Source organism: Astatotilapia calliptera, chromosome 14 (assembly GCF_900246225.1).
Source record: "Astatotilapia calliptera chromosome 14, fAstCal1.2, whole genome shotgun sequence".
Taxonomy (NCBI): Eukaryota; Metazoa; Chordata; class Actinopteri; order Cichliformes; family Cichlidae; genus Astatotilapia; species Astatotilapia calliptera.
Genome location: NC_039315.1, coordinates 30,398,988 through 30,418,138, shown reverse-complemented (window position 1 = coordinate 30,418,138; position 19,151 = coordinate 30,398,988). Strand labels below are relative to the sequence as shown.

The following is a 19,151-nucleotide window of genomic DNA, read 5'->3' as shown; positions in this document are numbered from 1 at the left end:
TAAACAGCGAGAGAGATCTTAACCTTACCGCCGTTGTTCATAGTAAGCCTGCATTGCATCACCTTTAACAGGTGTAGTCGCGTCCGTTTTTTTTTTTTCTTCTGACACCAAATAATTGCTGGAGCAGAATTTAATATGACAGTGTAGATAAACAAAATGATTGCCTGTGGCATTTTGTTTCTTTTTCTAAATGTCACAGTTTTTGCTGTGCACCTTTTTTAACAAGGCAAGCAGCTTATCTTGCAACAACAACGTGTTGAATTTGCACGCCTTTATAATGTGAAATTCAAATATTGGCCTTTTTCAGGTTAAGCCATATTAGTGGTAACAGTTTTTGGAAGAAGTGTTAGAAATTTCAAGGCTACTTGAAACCTTTTGTTGTCTTTGTTTTGTCCCTGGTCTGTAATCAATCCTTATCTAAATGTGAGGGTTTTTTTTATTAGCACAAAATGTGACTTAGCATCATAAGACAGTGGGTAAAACGGTAACAATTGTATGTGTTGCATGCTGCTTGTGTTGAATGAGATTAGTGGATTAGATGCGATTGTTTATGGTGCTTTGCTGATCTTTGCTTCAGCTGCATAGCATATTTACACATTTGTTTGCGGTCTTGTCTAATGAAAGAACAGTAAGACAAGTTTACCCGTGGGAGCATTTAAGGAAGAGTCACAGTGTTGTTAGGCCTGTCACCGTTTCACTGTAATTGTTTTCAGCTCAAAGTGGATTTATTATTTGTGGATATTTTATGTGATGGATGCTGCCATAGCATTAGCACACAAAAACAGGGATGTGAATGTACATCATGTTATGTATATTATATTCAAGGAAAGCCTGAACGTGTTAGCTGTCGACTACAGTGTGATTTTTGTCCCGTCTTCCTCTGTTCATCCCCAACTGATTGTGTCTGAAGGCTGTGCCTCCCTGAGCCTGGCTCTGCTGGAGGTTTCTTCCTGTTAAAAGGGAGTTTTTCCTTTCCCCAGTCACCAAGTGTTGCTCAAAATGCTTGCTCGTTTGATCGTTGGGGATTCTCTTTAATATTGTAGCATCTTTAGCTTAAAATATAAAGCGTCTTGAGGCGACTGAGTTGCGAGTTGGTGCTGTATAAATAAAATTGAACTGAATTGTCTGTTGTTGTGATGGAAGTGGTCTCCTGTAGGATGACGGTGCCTCCATCTATAGAGCTCAAGGGGGTCAATGAATGGTTTGAGCTATGGCATAGAAACTGTTTTAGCAGTGTGTGAGCTAGAAAGGTTTTGAAAACAAGGCAAAGGCTTTGCCCACAGCTAAAATGACTGGATGGTGTTGGTCTTTCAGATGAATAAAGAAATACGGAAATAAAAGTCCATGTGAAGGAACCTAATGTAAGATACAGCATGAAAGGTGATGTGTTGATCGTTCCAAGCTGGGAGCCATAAATGCCCAGAGTGCCGTATCTAAAACAGACACGTGTAACACCAGAGCACAAACGGAGCGTTTTGATCCCTCTCAGTCTCATCTATCGCTGATCTCTGGCTCTGGGTGTTGGAGGGTAAACAGCTTAGAGGATGATCTGGCATCATGGAAGCCTGGGAATGTGTGAAAAGAGAGAGAAGAGCCTCAGGCTACAACTACAGCCTAAAACAAAGACTTAAAAGTCTGGCTCCAGTTGCAAGTCACACCTTGACTTATATTAGAAGGCATCTCAAATCCTTGTGATCAGATTCAGCTTCCTGACAGATATTTGATTTTATCCACCTGGAAACAGCGCTAAACCTCTGATACAGTTGAGCATACTGGTTGTTGTCTTGTAGCCTCTAAATTTCTGGGTGTAGGCTAGAAGACATTAACCTTACCCAGGTGGGTAAGAAGAAGCAAATCATCTGTGACTGACAAGACCGTCATAGTCCACAGTGTACATTCATACTACACAGTCCAACAGTCCTGTTTGACTCAATGACCCCAGCCCTCGCCGCCCAACATATTAAATTTATTATTTATTTATTGTTTAATCCCCAAACTTCTGTCAGTCCTCTTACAGTAGCTGTGCCTCTCTATCTATGCACTGCTGCCTTTGTTTCCCACAGACCCAACAGTCATCTTCATTTAGTGTATGACATTCAGCCTAACTATTTAAGTCGCCCAGCCCTTGCTCTTCTGTATCCCCAGTTTTAGTAGCTATGCAAAATGAAAACAGCCCTGCTGCAAAGCACTGCGTTGTAAGGCGTGTGTTGGTTAAAAAAAAAAAAGTGATTAACAAATAATATCCCCGGCATTTGGTTTGAGATAATGATTCACAAGTTTGAGAGCTTATCAGCAGCCAAAAGTCTGCACAGCATTATAGAATTATGATCGGGGATTTACTGATTTGGAAAGTTATTTCAGCATCAGTAATGTGATCCTTCATAGAAACCATTGTGTGGTAAACCGCTGAAATGTGGTGTTCAATATATAGTCTAACTGCCACAGATACTGGCTGGCTCGCTGATGTTGCAAACATCTTTTTTTTTTTTTTTTTTACCAGAGTACACTGAACAAGCAAACCTTTTCGTCATTGCAGCCGTAACCTGGTCCAACCTCTAACATCTGCCCTTCATTACAGAGGAGCTCCACCAGTTTCACGCATTGGAGTCTGTTTAGCTTTGGGGACGTCATATGTGGAAAAATATTGTATAAAGCCACGAGTGACTCGGGATGGAGAAGAAATAGGATTAACTTTGATAACGTTGCTTAAGTCATCAAAAAAACTTTGGGTTAGAAAGAAATTGATACCAGACCTCTGTGGAAAACTCTTCATCTTTGATGTAGACCAGAAGTTCTAGCAGCACTTGACTCACTAAGAAAACTGTAAGTAGTTGAGTTTCTTTGAAATAGCTGAAAGTAGAAGAAGAATGTACAGAATATTTACTATATATTAAAGATCGACATTGCTGTTGTGTTGTCACTTATAAGTTTGTAGAGTACTATTTTGTGGCCAGCTGGAAGCATTTTGACCTTCACCCTTAAGCATACTCTGCTTCATTATAATCTCTTTTTACTCTAAATAGAAACATAGTTTACGTATTTTTATGCAAACATTATGTTGTCTTGAAGAAAACTTTAAACTTGTGATTAAGACTACAACCTCATTAGGAAGACGTTTACTGAAGGAAAAAAGTATGTTAATTTTCCCATAGATTGTTTATAACCGTTTTATTGCATCAATAAAGCCGGACTTACCCCCTTCTTGTCCCAGGAAAGTATGCCGGTGTGTATTTCCTTTAAATACAGCATATGGTGTGAAAAAATCATTTTGATCCTTCATCTTGAGACTAACAACATAATAAAGCATTTGCAAGTTGAGAAAGCACCTACCGTATTTCCCGGACTATAAAGCGCACCTAAATATTAGCCGCACAAGCTAAAATCAGGGGAAAATCCTGTTTTGTACATACATTAGCCGCACCTGACTAAAAGCCGCAGGTGTTTCAATGTTGACTTATCATATGTAAGAGAATATGCACAAAGGGAATTGTCAGGAAAGAGATGGCTGTTTGGAGACATCACTTTTATTAATATTTTGAAAAACAAGTTATGGGTACATATTTGCACATGTAGTACATAACAATAACCTACAGCACACCAGAACAATAGATTCGGCCTACCTTTTAGGCTCAGGTGCAGCGACACAGCTTTAACAAGAAGAAAAGTCAGTCATTCACCACCATCTTTCTCTTCTTCCGCACTAAAACCACCAAAGTCCTCTTCTCCAGTGTCGGATACAAACAGGCTCATGATGGCTTCGTCATCCACTCTTCTTCTCTCCTTCGTTGTCACTTTCAAAACCAAAGAAATCCTCATTGTCAGAGTCGAACACCCTCAGAAGGGCCGTGGCGGTGTCCTCCTCTCCATCATGCAGCAGTCCAGCCCTCCAAAATCCGTTGGTGATCGTGGATGTTTTCACACTTTTCCACGCTGTCAGAATCCACCGGTGGAGTTGGGCATAACTTGCTTTTTGGGCATAACTTGCAAGTTTATCGCCGCTCATCATCCACGACTCCCGCTGAACGCGTAGCGCTACTTTGAAGTTTGTTTTTCGCGCTACTTCGTACGGCACTACGTTGCCTGGCGGACGGACATGTGACTAACATACCACTCTTGAACCCCGATCCTTCCGCCAGGCAACGTAGTGCCGTACAACAGCGGAACACACAAAACAAATCGTCTTACGATATGACAAAAATCACGGACAATCCATAGAAAAGCTGCACCTGACTAAAAGCCGCAGGGTTCAAAGCTTGTGCAAAAAGTAGCGGCTTATAGCCCGACATTTACGGTATTTTGTGCTTTAGCTTTGAACACTATGGGCCAAATGTGGCAAACATAGGATGAGTGCAAAAAAAAAATATATACAGCTCATGTATGTTGTTAATTTTACTGGTGTTGTTTTCTAAAATTGTGTGCAGTCAGTTCATTTCAATATCAAATGCAAACAAATATTTGCTATGAAATTGCCCACTAATGTTAGTAAGTGAGTTTTTGCAAGCTTCATATATTGTGACTTGAGATAGGACTCCTCCCACAAACGCATATGGAATACATGTCTTTTTTTTTTTTAATTTTGCTTTAAACACTAAAACCAATACATTAGTAAACCTTTCTTCTCTTGCATCACCGTGAAAATGTTTACATTTTTATCCTGATTAACTAAACTTTCTAAGTCCAATGTAAGTGTGCATATGATAAGCTTCGTTTATGGTACTCTTTAAGAGTCACTCTGTGTAACTGACTGCTCTAAATTTGATGCACAGTTCTATATAAAGGTGACCTTAACAGCATATACTCTGGCTTCACATGACCCACAAACCTCCCAAAAATGCCAAACCTTGTGTCAGAACTGTAACAGTGCTTCTAAAATGAATTGCCGTATGGACAAGTTCTCACTGAAACACACTGTCTTAACATTCAAAACAGAAACACATCAGTGTTTCCTGATCCACATGTTTCTCCGGCTTTGCCAGTAAACGTGTGCTGGGGAGTGGCTTGTGCGTTTCATCACTTTGCAAAGGGAGTTGAGGCTATCCCTAATCATCTGATGGGTACCCTGCCTGTTGTACAGCTGTGGCCTATACCCTTCGACATCCAGTGCTGGAAAAACACGTGTCCAATAAAGACCCCTGTGGAAGCATACTATCAGGCTGGGTTCCAGTGCGCACACCCTCTCCTGATCCAGCTCCAGTGTCTTGTCCCCAGGCTCCAGCCCCAGTTCTCGCCCTCTCCCCCAGTGCACTCTTGACCAGTGCGCCCAGAGCAGATGGGGAGCAAAGAAAACTGTGTCACCACCCGCCATGTCTCGCTTAATCACCCCTCCCTTTTCCTTTTTCTCATTCCTCTCCCTCTCTTTCCATCCTCCCACTCTCTTCTTTCCTCACTCTCAGGATTTGGAGCGTCAAACATTGATTTGTCTTTATTTTTAGAACAGCTGTGAGCATACGTGTGTGTGTGCTGTATTTGTTTGTCCGCGTCTGTATGCCAGACGCTCATCCGTACCGTAGGTCGTGGGTAGTTTGATTGGTGTTTGGGTGCGCGGCGGCACACGAGTGTGAGAATGTGTTGCCGCTTTTTTTCTCCAAGTTAATCCCTTAAGAAGAGGTGTGGTTCTCTGTCTCTCTCTCTCTCTCACTCCCCTCACTGCGCACTCGCCTCCACTCTGTCCCTCACTCTGAGCGCAATATCATCACATGCTCTCTAGCTCCTCTCGTCCTCTCATGTTTTCCTTGTTGCTGCCAGTCTGAGGGACGTCTTTCTCTCAGCTTGCCATCTCTCTGCATCTTCTCTCACTTGCTGTTGTTTGAAATGAGTTCCTGGGGCGAGATGGGGGAGGCCATTGAACTCAGGTGAGTCAGATACAGTGTAGGGGATGTGGTCCAACCTCGGGAAGGAACTGATTGATGGTATTCGGCGTACATGTGCGTTTTTGCTTTGCAGGGTATCTGTGAATACGTTTCACATTATTTTTCCTGCTTATGTGTGTAATCGTGTATCTGGGTACATTCTGGATTCTAACTGGGTCAGCTGTTACTGTAGCAATCAGCACCTTGGACTGTTTTTCCTCAGCCTCACCTTGTTTTGTGTTCATCAGCTTGACCCTGACCCAGCTCTGTAGAGGTCAGCAATGGATCTGTGTTTTTTCACAGCAGAGACAACTGTGTTTGCTGTTGTTGTTGTGTTTTTTGGCTATGGTTGTGTTTTCCGTCACTGCTAAACTGATAATAGGTCTAGTCTACCCTGCATCCACAGGGCTCATAGCGGCTAATAGCCTTAGCAGATGCATTAGCCCCCATGCCCATATGGAAGAGATTAAACCTGCTAAATTGATAGAAACGCCCAACATTTTATTTTTATTTGCACAGCGTTAGTGCCGGCACATAATTTCTGTGCACATATAGATCTGAGCATGCTCAGAAGTTCATGCATGGACACCTGCCATATACCCTTTGCCCAGAGCAAGATTTGTGTTAAATTTCCTCCCAAATTCAGCGCCTCTTCTCAGTTTCTCACTCCCATTCTCTCCCTGTCCTCATGATTAGATAATTGTGAGGCCAGCTCTCATGAATGTTGAGAACAAGGCATAAGAGTGAGAATGCCGCAAGTGACAGAGACCTGTGTGATGAGTGAAATGAGGACAAATTGAGGTGAGACACTCAACGTGAGGGTGATAACAAGAGGATGGGTGTGAAAGTGAAACTCAGGAGTGCTAACAAAGAAAAGAGCAGGGAGTGGATGTGAGGAAGAAGCTGGGGCAAAGCAGAATCATTCTGGAGAAAATGTACATTTGCTCCCTTTGTCTTTGGAAGAAGCAGGAGAGGAGAAAATATGGAGAGGATGACAGGGTTAAAAAGAAAGAAAGAAATAACAGACGTGAATGTGAATGCTTCACAGATGCCGCAGTGTTTATTAGACACAGGTTAAAACTCAAAGACTATAAGGTTAATTCTGCTTTTACTGCGAGAGTTCAGAGTGTGTGAATGCAGCCAGAGCCACGCCAGGTCATTTGGCATTGTTCACTGACACAGGAGTCTGACGTATATTCTGCACAATTCAAGCACAAGGGTGGAGCTGGTAAGACCCTGAGACATTACGGCAGCAGTTCTTGCAAAAGTTATTTGGCTCGCTAGTGTTTGACTGATTTCCAGTTGTGCAAAATCTTTTGGTTCACAAAATCTGTCACTGCACTGTGAACACTAAACATTAACTTGTGTCGTATGTGAATTTAAGAAGGTAGGAAAACTTATGGACTTTGGGTTTAACATCTTGCGTGCAATTTGCCGAAGCCCCTGGGAGCAACTAAACTAATACTTACCTCTTCCTTAGTGAGAAGACAATAAACAGTCCTTTGGGTGTGTGGTTTTAGCTGCAGTACCTGAAAAGAATCTGCCATTCCTAGCTAGTGAGCTAGCACCGGCAACATCACTGATCCCTGGTACTTGCAGAGCACTTCATGTGCTGGGAAAACACTTATGGACTCAAAATATCGAGTGTAAGTAGTGTAGAAGCATGCTATTTAAAACACAGCATTAGGTCAAAGACTTTCATTGAGTTGCAGATTTGTATGCAATATGTCTCCTGCCTGCAGTATCTGCTGGTTATTCTACGATTTCCTTGGTTTGTAGATTTATTCGCTGACCCTAGAGATGAAAGTGGGCCGCGCACTTTGCTGTCACATCACAAGTGTAGTACAACCGATAAGCTGACCTGTGGCTCTGGCCTGAACTGATAGCAGGGAATACAAAGTGGAAACACAGCATGACAATATGATACTGGAGCATATTGACTAGACTGCTCCACTTCACGCCTGGGTGCGCTGTGTTTAGATTAGCACACACACACACACACACACACACACACACACACACACACACACACACACACACACACACACACACACACACACACTTTTTCTGTTACTGTTACAGACACACCCCAGGCGCACAATCGTGACCACGCTTTTGGTACAGATGGAGACGCACAAAGATGCACTCATATAAGGTCATATAGAAGCACGCAGACAGGAACAAATACACATAAAGCTAGCCTGGTTTCTTTGCCTGCTGTTCCAAGGGCAGAAGGGGATTTGGATATTGTTATGTTAATCTGCCTCTCTTTTGTGCCTTGGAACCCATTCAGACACACACGCGCGCGCACACACACACACACACACACACACACACACACACACACACACACACACACACACACACACACACACACACACACAGGTATGACAAGATTCAAGTATACACAGAAGGGTACTGGTACAAAAAAAAGGGGAGAGGAGGCAAGTCGCCTTGTACAAACACACACGCCAACACTGATATAGATAGTCCTCTCTCCAGGCTTAACTTGGGTGGGTGGGAATTGAAACAGAAACAGGAGGGGCAGGGACACAGCTTTGTGATTAGCCTGGAGGAAGAGGATAATAGGTGTGGGAGCTGCGTGTGCGTCTCCTGGTGATGAGGAGGAGGTGTATGTGTATGTGCGTGCCTGAATGTACACGCACGTGCTTCTCTACGGCTTCGCACTCCCTCTGCAAAGGTAACAGAATGTAATTTAAAGTTTCCCAGTTCAACCCTATTTGCAGAAAGCAGTGGGAAGCAGGTAATTTTAATTTCAGGATGTTTATTTTTTTCTGACCTCCTCAACCACGACATCGATTGTTCCCCCACTTTTGTTCCTGCTTTATTATATAGCGGCAATGAAATTTGTTTTTCTTTCAGGGGAAGATTACATTTTCTTCCACTGACTTTATCTGATCTCAGACTTATTAGATTTTTGGCTTGAATAGGCGAACTGGGAACAGAAGAAAAATGGCATGTACATTTGAAAACTTTGTTTTCAAAATCAGAATCAGAATACTTTATTAATCTCTGAGGAAATTATGCATTTTTGTGTTTGCTTGCGGTTATGAGTAGTAGTAATAGGTAAACTGGGGGTAAGGAACTTCCCTTAAGAGTAGTGCATATTTAAATTGTTAGCATAACACAAAATAGTATATGTTACCATTATTTTGGCAGTGCTGTTACATATCATGCATCATGGAATCTTTGTAACACATTGTTTTTAAAAGGGTTTGTTTAAAGGGTTTCAATAATGTCCAATTCCTAAATCTATTTAACAAATGTAAATATATATATATATATATATATATATATATATATATATATATATATATATATATATATATATATATATATATATATATTTAAAAAAAGGCGTGCAAGTGTAAAATAGCGTTAGCATAGAATTCAAGCTAACTAGCTAAATTTAGCTAATGCTACTTGGTGTAACACCTATTAGCTGTTGTATGTTTTACTTTCTTAGAACTCATTAGTGGTATGATAACCACTGATTACAACACCACAATACTTACAAAATGGGGACAGTAAAATGTGTTTTACCTTGTCAGAGAAAACTCTGGAATGCTGCTTCCTGCTTCTATTCCTTTTCATAGTTCTCACAGAAATTTCACTCGAAGTAGGGGTGGGCGATATATCGAATATACTCAATGCCTCCCGAGTTTTTCCATGTTGTTAAAATGGCTCTATCGTAACCATCAGGTATTAATTGTCAGGAAAATATTAAGCTGTTAAGCATGCAATTCACTGTGAGTTTTTTTTTCTCCCACACACTGTGAATGCATCATTAATAGCCCCCTCCCAACTGGAATTTTTTGCTGCCTGGAGCACTGCACTGATCATGCGTATTTATATACTACAAATGGGAAAACAGGCAAGAGTTGGAAGTTTCAGACAAGCGTAGATGTCGAACAAAATGCGAAAGCAAAACATGCCATAAATTTCAGTTTGTTTTAGTTTTTGTCATGAATTATAGCTCATATTTTTTGTTGCTATAATCTTTTGTTTGTCGTCATTTTTGATGGTAGTACTGATTAGCATCTTTAGCTCACTGTCTGAAGGACAGCTCACCCGTCAGGCGTTAGTCTGTCTGTCTGCAATTCATAAGAATTGCTACTCCTCCTAGAGTATTGGTCAGATTTTAGTGAAACTTGCAGACCACGATCACCTAATGGATCTTCATTGAAACTGTGCTCAGTGACAACGTTCACATTCGTTATTTTATGGGCAATAACCTGTGAATTGAGCTACACTGATATCAGATTTATAAAAGCAACAAATGGTCATATTTTTTCACATTCCTTCTAGCAACATTATATTATATATTAAAAAAACTATCTGCCCAAAATGCTGACTTTTATTAATTGAATTCCATGTAAATTTTTAATGTAATTTTGTTTGATACGTAGAAGTGGCCAAAGGAAATTTACTTTATCGATATACATTCAGTTTATAACGAGCACATCTTCCTTAAAGATCAAAGATTTAAATAAATTAAGCTTTGCTTTTAAATATTTCAGTTTCATTTTACTTTTATTTTTTAACATTTTTTTGAGAGTAAAAAATTATTCCTTAAGTGTACCTACGTACCGCTTTGCTGTCTGTGACCTGGTAACATAGGAAGGTTGCTAAAGTCTATTGAAAGAAACACAAGCATGTGGACCATCGTATTTGGAGGAGAAAACAATGGTTAGAGGTCAAATACCTGGCCACAGATTTGACTGTAAACATCCATTATAGCTAGCTATACTTGGTTTGACTTTCATCGATTGCAGCTGTGGCACCTGTGTGCAGGTAGACTGTATGATTGATGTAGCTAATGTGATGTTGGTTTGAGGACTACTGTTTTGAAGCCTTCAATAACACACTTTTTTCCTGTCTGTGTCTTTTCTTAATGAAACTTTGATAACCTGCTTTATCATCAGTTTTACTCTAAGTAGGATCATAATTCACTGAAGTGGAAGCCGTGTTGTATCAAAGAAAACTAGCACAAGTTGACATGATGAAGTTCATGAGGTCATCTGTCAAAGGAGAAGTAGCGTAATTTGCTCTTTGTTACAGTCTCAGTGGCAGCCGGTGAAGTCGTCCCTGCTCATAATTAGGCTACGTCCACACTAATGCGTTTTCTCTCCGTTTTGGCCTCCCGTACACACGGAGACGGCGTATTCCCCGAAGGAAAACGCAGCGTTTTCAAAATGCTCTCGAAAACACATACATTTGAAGACGGTGCTTTTGCGTCGCAGTGTGGACAGTGAAAACGGAGACTTTCGAAATCGATGATGCATGTTAGTCATATGATGCAGTCATGTGACCAATTAAAAATAGCGGAGGGCATTATACAGCCGTTGTTTTGTTTGCGTTCAGTTTTGACAGCCCTATTAAAGATTAATATCAGTCTGTACATGCTTCAGATAGCTTTTCTTCAAATTCTTTAATTCCCACTCGCTTTTGCGACTTTGTGCTTTTGTGTTACTCGCAGCAGCAAATCCACCTCATTGTTAGTCCATTTAAAAAACTCGGTGCTTTTCCCCGACATTTTGCCGCGACGTTTCAAAGAGCTGGAAAGTAAACAAACGGCAGACAGAAATGAGGCAGGCCGAATCTTCTTGCATTTCACACATGCGCAGTACTGGAACGTAAGCGCTTTCGATCGTTTCAATGTGGACGCACAACTCTGTGAAAATGACTGAAAACGCTAGTGTGGACGGGGAGCGTTTTTTTTAGACGAAAACGCCGTTTTCAAATCTATCCGGGCTAGTGTAGACATAGCCTTTGGAAGGCATTACTTTTCACAACTGGCGCTTATGTGTTCGCATTGTTTTTCTGTGCAGTGAAAGACCTAGCGTCGACCTGACGTGTAGCTACATTTCTTGGGAGGTGCACGTCAGGTTGCGGTGTAGGGTTAAAATCGGGTTCTGTTTAGCAGAAGTATAGTTCATGTGTAACTTTCTGGCATATTGCCTCAATGTGAGAAATTAGTTTCAGTAAATCAGTTTAGATGAAAGAAAAATGAAAGAACTGATCCTGGGTCAGCTGGTTGAGTCACCTCCATCTACTACAAGTGCTTACCATCCCGATGAGAACCTGTTTCTCATGCTCTAATCACCCTTTGCTGCAATAGTGCCCTAAATTGTCACTTTGTTTTGAGTCACAGAGGGCCATTCAATTGCATTAACCAGGATGAGCATTCACTGTCTCGCTTTCACACGCACACTTGTGCACACTCTGTACATAATTATATTGGGACAGCTTTCAGTAAGGTCTCAAACTGCCCAGAACCCCCCTAAAAGATCATGTTGCATTAGAGGGTAAGAGGAAGGACAGGGTGTGTTTGTACGTCTACCAGTCGGAGTCAATCCAATTGGTGTCTGGTAAGCGTATCGACTTTATAACACACCACGCAAGCACACACTCACTCAATACACTCTCACTCTTGCCTTCATATAATTCATCGAAGTTGTTCTCCACAGAGAAGTCATGGCTTATAGACTGCAGTGACAATTACAACATAATCAATATGGCCGAGATGATGGGTGGGGCGGAGCTAATTGCTGTAGCGATAACTGTTAGTTGTCGCTTGAAAATATGACTGATCTGTTATAGAAGGGGATACAGTAACCAGTATTGGATGTTTAGAGCTGATCCAGCTTTTTTAAGGGATTTAAGAATTGTATCTAAAATGATATACTGCAGGCCTTCTGATATATCCACACATTTCTATCACATTTGCAATTTTCATGTTGAGTCAAATCCACTGAGAAAAGACTTGACCATGTGATTTCCTTTCACAAATTTTTTTTTTTTTAAATAAATCCAGTTATTCAGAGTTTATATGCTGGTGGGTATTGAATTATTTGCTGACAATGAAGTTAGACAGAGGTAGGATCTCTTCCCAGGCACAGTTTTATCTTTCTTTGTTAGATTTTGTAAAATAATTAACCCTGCTCACAGTGCAGGTACACACTGAGGGGAATCTAAAGGCATGGGAATTGACTTCATAAATAATGCATTTTGAAGAGGAGAAAATCATTCAAGGACATGCCTGTACACTATATTACATGGTGTTATGAGCAGTATTAAGCAGGAGTACAGTGTGAGAAGCAGTGCATTAAAGAAAACTACTATGGATTGCGGATTGGCCCTGAATTTCAATGACTGAGAGATCTATGAACCCACTTTCTTTTTAAGACTTGGGCCTGGTTTATGGAGCAAACTGAGGCACGTGTGTGTGTGTGTGTGTGTGTGTGTGTGTGTGTGTGTGTGTGTGTGTGTGTGTGTGTGTGTGGAGGAGAGAAACAGTGAGAGGGAGATAGAGATGGAGACAATAGCCACAGTGGGTGCCAGGCTGATGGTTTAACACATGGCTCTGCTTCAGCTGCCACTGTACATCAGCCTGTACAAATTCCTAATCTCGACAGAAGGGAGCAGTTTTGATGCATTTAAACCTCCACGCTTACAGGAAAGCTGCCTCCACAGTGTATACAGCACTCCACTGATCTGTATCTGCTCTTCCCAGAGAGGCTCTGCTTTAGATTTGTTCGCAGTAACTACTACACCTTAGGGTATAAATGTTTCATATAGCTTCAGACGAGGGAGCGCAAACTCAGTTTGTACATTTTAAGTTTTTACAAGTGTTTGAGCTCTGGTTCTTTCTTTTTCTGACAAGCGTTGCTGTTCTTTTTTCTCCGTTTTTGAAATGCAAAGACTTTGGGGATGTGAAAGTTTAAGTTTAAATATTTAATTTAGCAGTGTTATGATTAAAACCTAATATTTGGCCATTTTAAAATCCGATAATCTGATATGTATCGTCCGATTATTATTTTTTCAGACACATTCAAAAACAGATTTCCCTATTTATTCAATGACAGTCTGTGTAACTCTGCTTGGATCGGTTAGTTCTTGTGTGTGGGGTTTTTTTTGTGTGGTTTTTTTTTTTTTAGTGTTCCTAGTTGCAGGGTGGCCTGGTGTACAAACTATGCATCGTAAACACTCTTTACTTTTTAAATTTCCCCTTATTGTTATAAATGGTGACACAAATAGATCAGCAAATAGCTAATAGCAGCTGGAAATACTGGCCAGGCTTTAGTTGTTGTAGTTTGTTGTCGAGGTGGGATCCAATGTTTGCGTTGGTTAAGAGGTCGCTAATGGGTCACCATGTCCAAGATTTCTGTAGTAACTAACTGCATTCAGGTATCAAAACTAGGGAGTTTTTTGTTTGTTTAATTTTGTTTAAATGAACCAATATTGTTATAGGTCTGTGGAGCAAACAATACAGGAATTTTCCCAGATAGCTTGTTGTAATTCACAGTAAGAATGAAATATTGGATATAAGAGTAAGTTCAAGTACTTTACTGAACATACTGAAAATCCTGCAGGGAGGGAGTTGTTTCCAGGAAGTAACAAAGGCTTAGAGACGCACAAAACACACTCTCTGTATCTGTATCCTTCTCCCTCATAAACATACATAGTCCTGCTTAGATTATTAAAACACTGCACTGCATCCCGTCCTGGAACAAACTTCAGTCTAAATACAAGTGCCCTGGTTTATGTCCGCTGCATCACACTCCTTTATACTTTAATCACACACACACACACACACACCACCTGTCACTTTCAGGGAGTATGAGACACAGAGAGACATACTTGGGGATAATAGTAATGGTAGTATGTGTCAGTGTCTCTATGTGGGTCACTCAGTGTCAGTGTGTGAAGTCTGCAGGGACCACAAACTGGGTCAGTTTTTACTGCGTGTGTGCGCATCGTGTCAGCATAATGTGCCTGCACCCGATGTGTTTGCTGATTTATGCAAACATTACCTATTAGGGTAATGTTTTCATTGTTTTGGTTTGGAGCAGAAAAGCTGGCTGCCGACCCAACACCACCATATTACAATTTCTTAGCAGAGAAATTCCTTTTCAAAGGTAAATACGTAGGACTTCAGCTGTGGGATAGTATCTGCACTTATTACACTTTATACTCTTTAACACTGAAGGGAATCGTGAAGGCAGGAAAACATTCTAAGCTCATAAACTTGAGAATGCTTGCATATTGCACAAACACTATGCTAATTATGCTGCAGTCACACTTGGGAAGACTAAATTATTACGAAAGTGTGCAATGCACTTGCGATATCTTTGCCGTTGATGTGGTTGCTCTGCAGATGGTGATCGTGTCTGCAAGCACTCACAGTCAGTTAGCATTTTCAGAGTCACTTTGGTGGATCAAGACGGTCATAAAACAGCGATAAGATGGAGTTCAGATGGAGCATGGTCATCTTCTTGGGGAACCAGTCTGTCGCTCCAACTACTTGTGAATCTGTCCCAAAAATTTTTACTGCAATATCTGGAAAACCGGTGAGAGTTTTCCTAATTGCAAGGAGGTTGCTGTCCTATTTTTACTCTAGTGTGACTGAGCCAATAGGATAACATGCATGAGCTGAACTTTGTAGGGACACATCTGTGTTTAGACTAAAAAAGCTTAGGTAATATTCATGTTTTGTTGGCCGTGCTTTAAAAAAAGCTAGTTTAAAGAGTTATCAAAAATCCAACCATTATGCAGATCATTTCGAACTTATGTAGCACAACTGACATGGCTGTTTGCAATTACAATGTGATTACTGAGTTTAGGACCAGTAATGTATGTGTTGTAATTTGTTAACCCACTGTGGAGGTTATAACCCACCCATCTTTTCAGAGTATAATACACTCTCGCTCCTGCATGCTGCTGTGGTAATAGAGACCTTTGATACTTTCCCATTCCACTATGACTTTAAAGTTGTGAGTCATACTCGCAGCTTTAGCGAAACACCTCAGCGTCTTATTTGCACAGCCAAAGAGCCAAAGCCGGACTTTAGTAGAGTGGGTACAGTGTGTCCAGATAAAGTGGTCAGCACTGTGATGACTAAGCCAAGGCAATACTCTGTTACTGCACTCACAAAGATAAACACGCTTAAACACACACACACACACACTGGAGACTTGCTCCACCTCTCTATGTCCATTCCTAGTTTCTTTGGAGCTCCACACACATATGGCTTTCCGTAATATGAGGTGGCAGTGAGTCATTGTGTGTGTGTGTGTGTGGTAACATCACCGCTCTCACCCCTACTCCCCTTCTTGTTTGAGCTGTGTTTTTCTTGAGCATCTGGTTGAGGAGATGTGTGAGGGAGGAGTATGTCCCATTTTGCCAAAATCTCTGGGCCGATGTTGAACACGGAACATCTGGATCAGGGAGGGACGTTACGTGTGTGTGTGTGTGTGTGTGTGTGTGTGTGTGTGTGTGTGAAAGAGAGGCATTGTGCCAAAGAAATCAATCGGAGTCACATCTGGCAGGCACAAAACACAGCTGGACGCACAAGCAGTCTTAACACAGATCATGTGTTGTTAATACAGAGGTGAGACAAATACAAGACATTTGTAATATACATATATTCGGGAACGTGCTGTTATTACTGATAATTATAGTGAATCCCACGCACGCATGCTGTTAATAACCACCAACCATCTCACAGTTAAAATACCAACTTAAGCCGGAGCAAGATGTAAAAATTCTTTTCACCACATTTATTAGTCTGTACCCGTAGGCTAGCTCTTCACACTGAAGTCAGCCCTGTGAATCCTATTTCCTCACATTCGCATCGGCAGAGCTGCAGACGTTTAGCTTCGGGCTCGTTTTTGCGCCTGTCTCCGCATCTTTTTTGATCAAGAGGAGATCTGCAGTGTAAGTAACAGTTAAGAAGAAGGAATAGGGAGGACCAGAGTAGGAGGTCGGCTCGGGTGAAAGAAATTTCCACGACATAACATCATATGGCCGTAAGTTGTCCTGCTTGCCATCTCCCCAACAATACATTCCAGATGGCTGCAAACTCAAACACTAAACTGGGAACAACTATGTGCTTTTTTGGCACCGGGCCTCTTGTTTGTGTAGGCTACACTGAAGTGCTTACGAGTTTTGCGTGGGTTCATAAAGGGAGTGGGATTTAATTTGTGCCATTGATTTATAGATTTATTTTGATGCTCGCCAACCCACCCCCTCTGTCTGGCTCTCATCTTTTTTCCCCCCTCACTGCAGATGGTTCTAGTTTTGCAGGGCTAGGTCACAGCTATGCAACGACTTCACCATTTCAATGTTTGGCAGTTTCACGGCCCTAATGTGTCTCTCTATTATTAAATGTTTACTACCAGATAGTTTTGTTCATTTCACGCCACCGTGCACATCATGAGAAAGCCCATCAACCTGCGTTCACCTGTATTTTCATTGTAGCCTGGATGAGTTCATTTAGTGCTTTGACTTAGATGAGAAAACTGATACCAATGAATATTATCTTTCCAATAAATAATTACAGCAAGCAGCAGGTTAGTGAACGCTAAAGTTACACTAGAGAAAACAATAGAGGGAGACCAAGGCGCAGCTAAAATTATTGCAGCTGTGTGGACTGAACTTCTCTTGAATCCAGAATAAGAAGCATCCACTCATTATATGTGATGCTGCTGTGTAAAATATGTGAAACCGTCGATGAAAACTTCATGTAGATATTCAAAATGGAGAACTTCCTTCAGGGTCCAGGGCGTGGATCCAAGAGGAATTTTTTTTTTTGTGTCTTATGACACGTGTGTACCAAATTTTATATATGTGTTAAATTCGTATAAGGTTTGGAATTTTAAGGGACCAATAAAATAAGTCAATTCACTCGCGACCTAACACGAGCAACATTTCAAGAGTTTTCAATCATGTTTAGGTTCTCAAATATGCAGTTCATTTTTATATTTAATATAACTGAGCAGATACCCTACTTACCATTGGATAAGCAGTTGGGTTTTTTAAAAATGTATTTACTAATGCATTTTTAAAAAAATCTGCATTATTGCTGGATGTTGCTCTCTCTGACTTTCGGCCCTCATGCTTGTAGTGTACTGACCTGTGAATCTGTTAAGCTACTCTACTCCCACACAATTCCCTTTTTATTAAGACTAGACGATGGATGATGAACAGGATCATTTAGTGTATTATAACTCCAATTCTCTCACCTCAGTACTTCATTCCTCTCTTTTCCCAGTAGTTTTATCTCATATTTTCAAAAAACTTGTCCCAGTATCCTTGGTTCATTTCTGCGTCTCTCCCATGTGGTTTGCCATCGGATGCCAGTGCCATTCGCTCACTACTCCTCCCCCGCTGTCCTAGACCATATGAGGGTGTCCTGTATTCCTTACCCAGTACTTCCTTTACTGGGTCTGTTAATTTACAGGGTCCTTTTACTCATGCCAGACATGAGTTAAGCCACCCCAGCCCCCTTCTACCTCTGCTGTGAGGCGTTATGTAAAGCTCTGTAACCCCTTCGCTCACGCCCGTTCACACCTGCTGCAGCAGTGCTGGGGGCGTGCCAGCCAGGTGCCAGTCAGCTGGCACTTTTCCCACATATGAGCGGCACAAACCTCGACATGTGCGGCGAGCTGCAGATGGGCTTGTGGGTATGTTTTGTCTGTGTATGTGTGTATGAGTATCTACTCTTGGCAGATGGCACATGCCTCACATGCCAGACATGAGGAAAGCCACTTGAGCTGTTGCATTTGAATACTCTGCATTACACAGGGAGTGTGTGTGGTGCACAAGAATGGCGAATTGCAAACACACTTCCGGTACACCAGTCTTTGGCAGCATTACCATCAGGGTGGCAGCAATTATGAGAAGTGACGTGTCCGACTATATATTGAGTATAAATTTGGCCCCGTGGTGGTAGAGCTGAGAGAAGCGTTCTGCCCTTCAGTGTTGAGATCACCACTTTACATATGGACATCGTATGTCTTCAGTGTAAGATTAATGTGCTCTCTTACCCTGTAAAAGCTGGAATGCCGATTTATGGATCATCCAAATGGTAAGCGAATAAAACAAGCTCGATCTTTACTCTTATTAATCCAAGATATATGGAAGAATACGACATGAGATAAGCATTTCTAATATATTGTTATCTTATAGTAATAATTTTATGCAAGCCTTTTTTTCTAGCACTCTTCCTGGTTTGATATTGCAGATTTACAAACTGGGCCTTGCTCGTGTATCTCTAAGCAGATCCCTTATACTGTGTAGAGAAAAGAGACCAGTTGTGTTCAGAGATTGAGGACAAGAAAAACAGAATAGACTGACTGCTTAGTCCAATTTGAAACTTTTGACTTGGACAACAAGGAAGCTGATGATGCAGTTAATTTAGTCAATAAAGACAAAGGACTCAAATGAGGAAAGAGGTGTTTTTATTGTACTTCAGATGTCCTGTTGAAGCTGGGATGT

General features: G+C 41.3%; 1 protein-coding gene across 3 annotated transcripts in view; it reads left to right on the top strand.

The window, feature by feature from the left end:
• Positions 1-19,151, top strand: part of numbl (NUMB like endocytic adaptor protein) — a 68,154-nt gene that overhangs the window by 27,778 nt on the left and 21,225 nt on the right. Inside the window, exon 1 of one of the 3 annotated variants that reach the window (XM_026191456.1) lies at positions 5,515-5,852. The exons of 1 other annotated variant lie outside the window; for it this stretch is intronic. In XM_026191456.1, the coding sequence (XP_026047241.1) occupies positions 5,812-5,852 (41 nt within the window). In that variant the 5' untranslated portion in view covers positions 5,515-5,811. Of the gene's footprint in view, positions 1-5,514; positions 5,853-16,513; positions 18,742-19,151 lie in introns of those variants that run through there. One more of the 3 variants, XM_026191455.1, reaches the window with a different exon arrangement.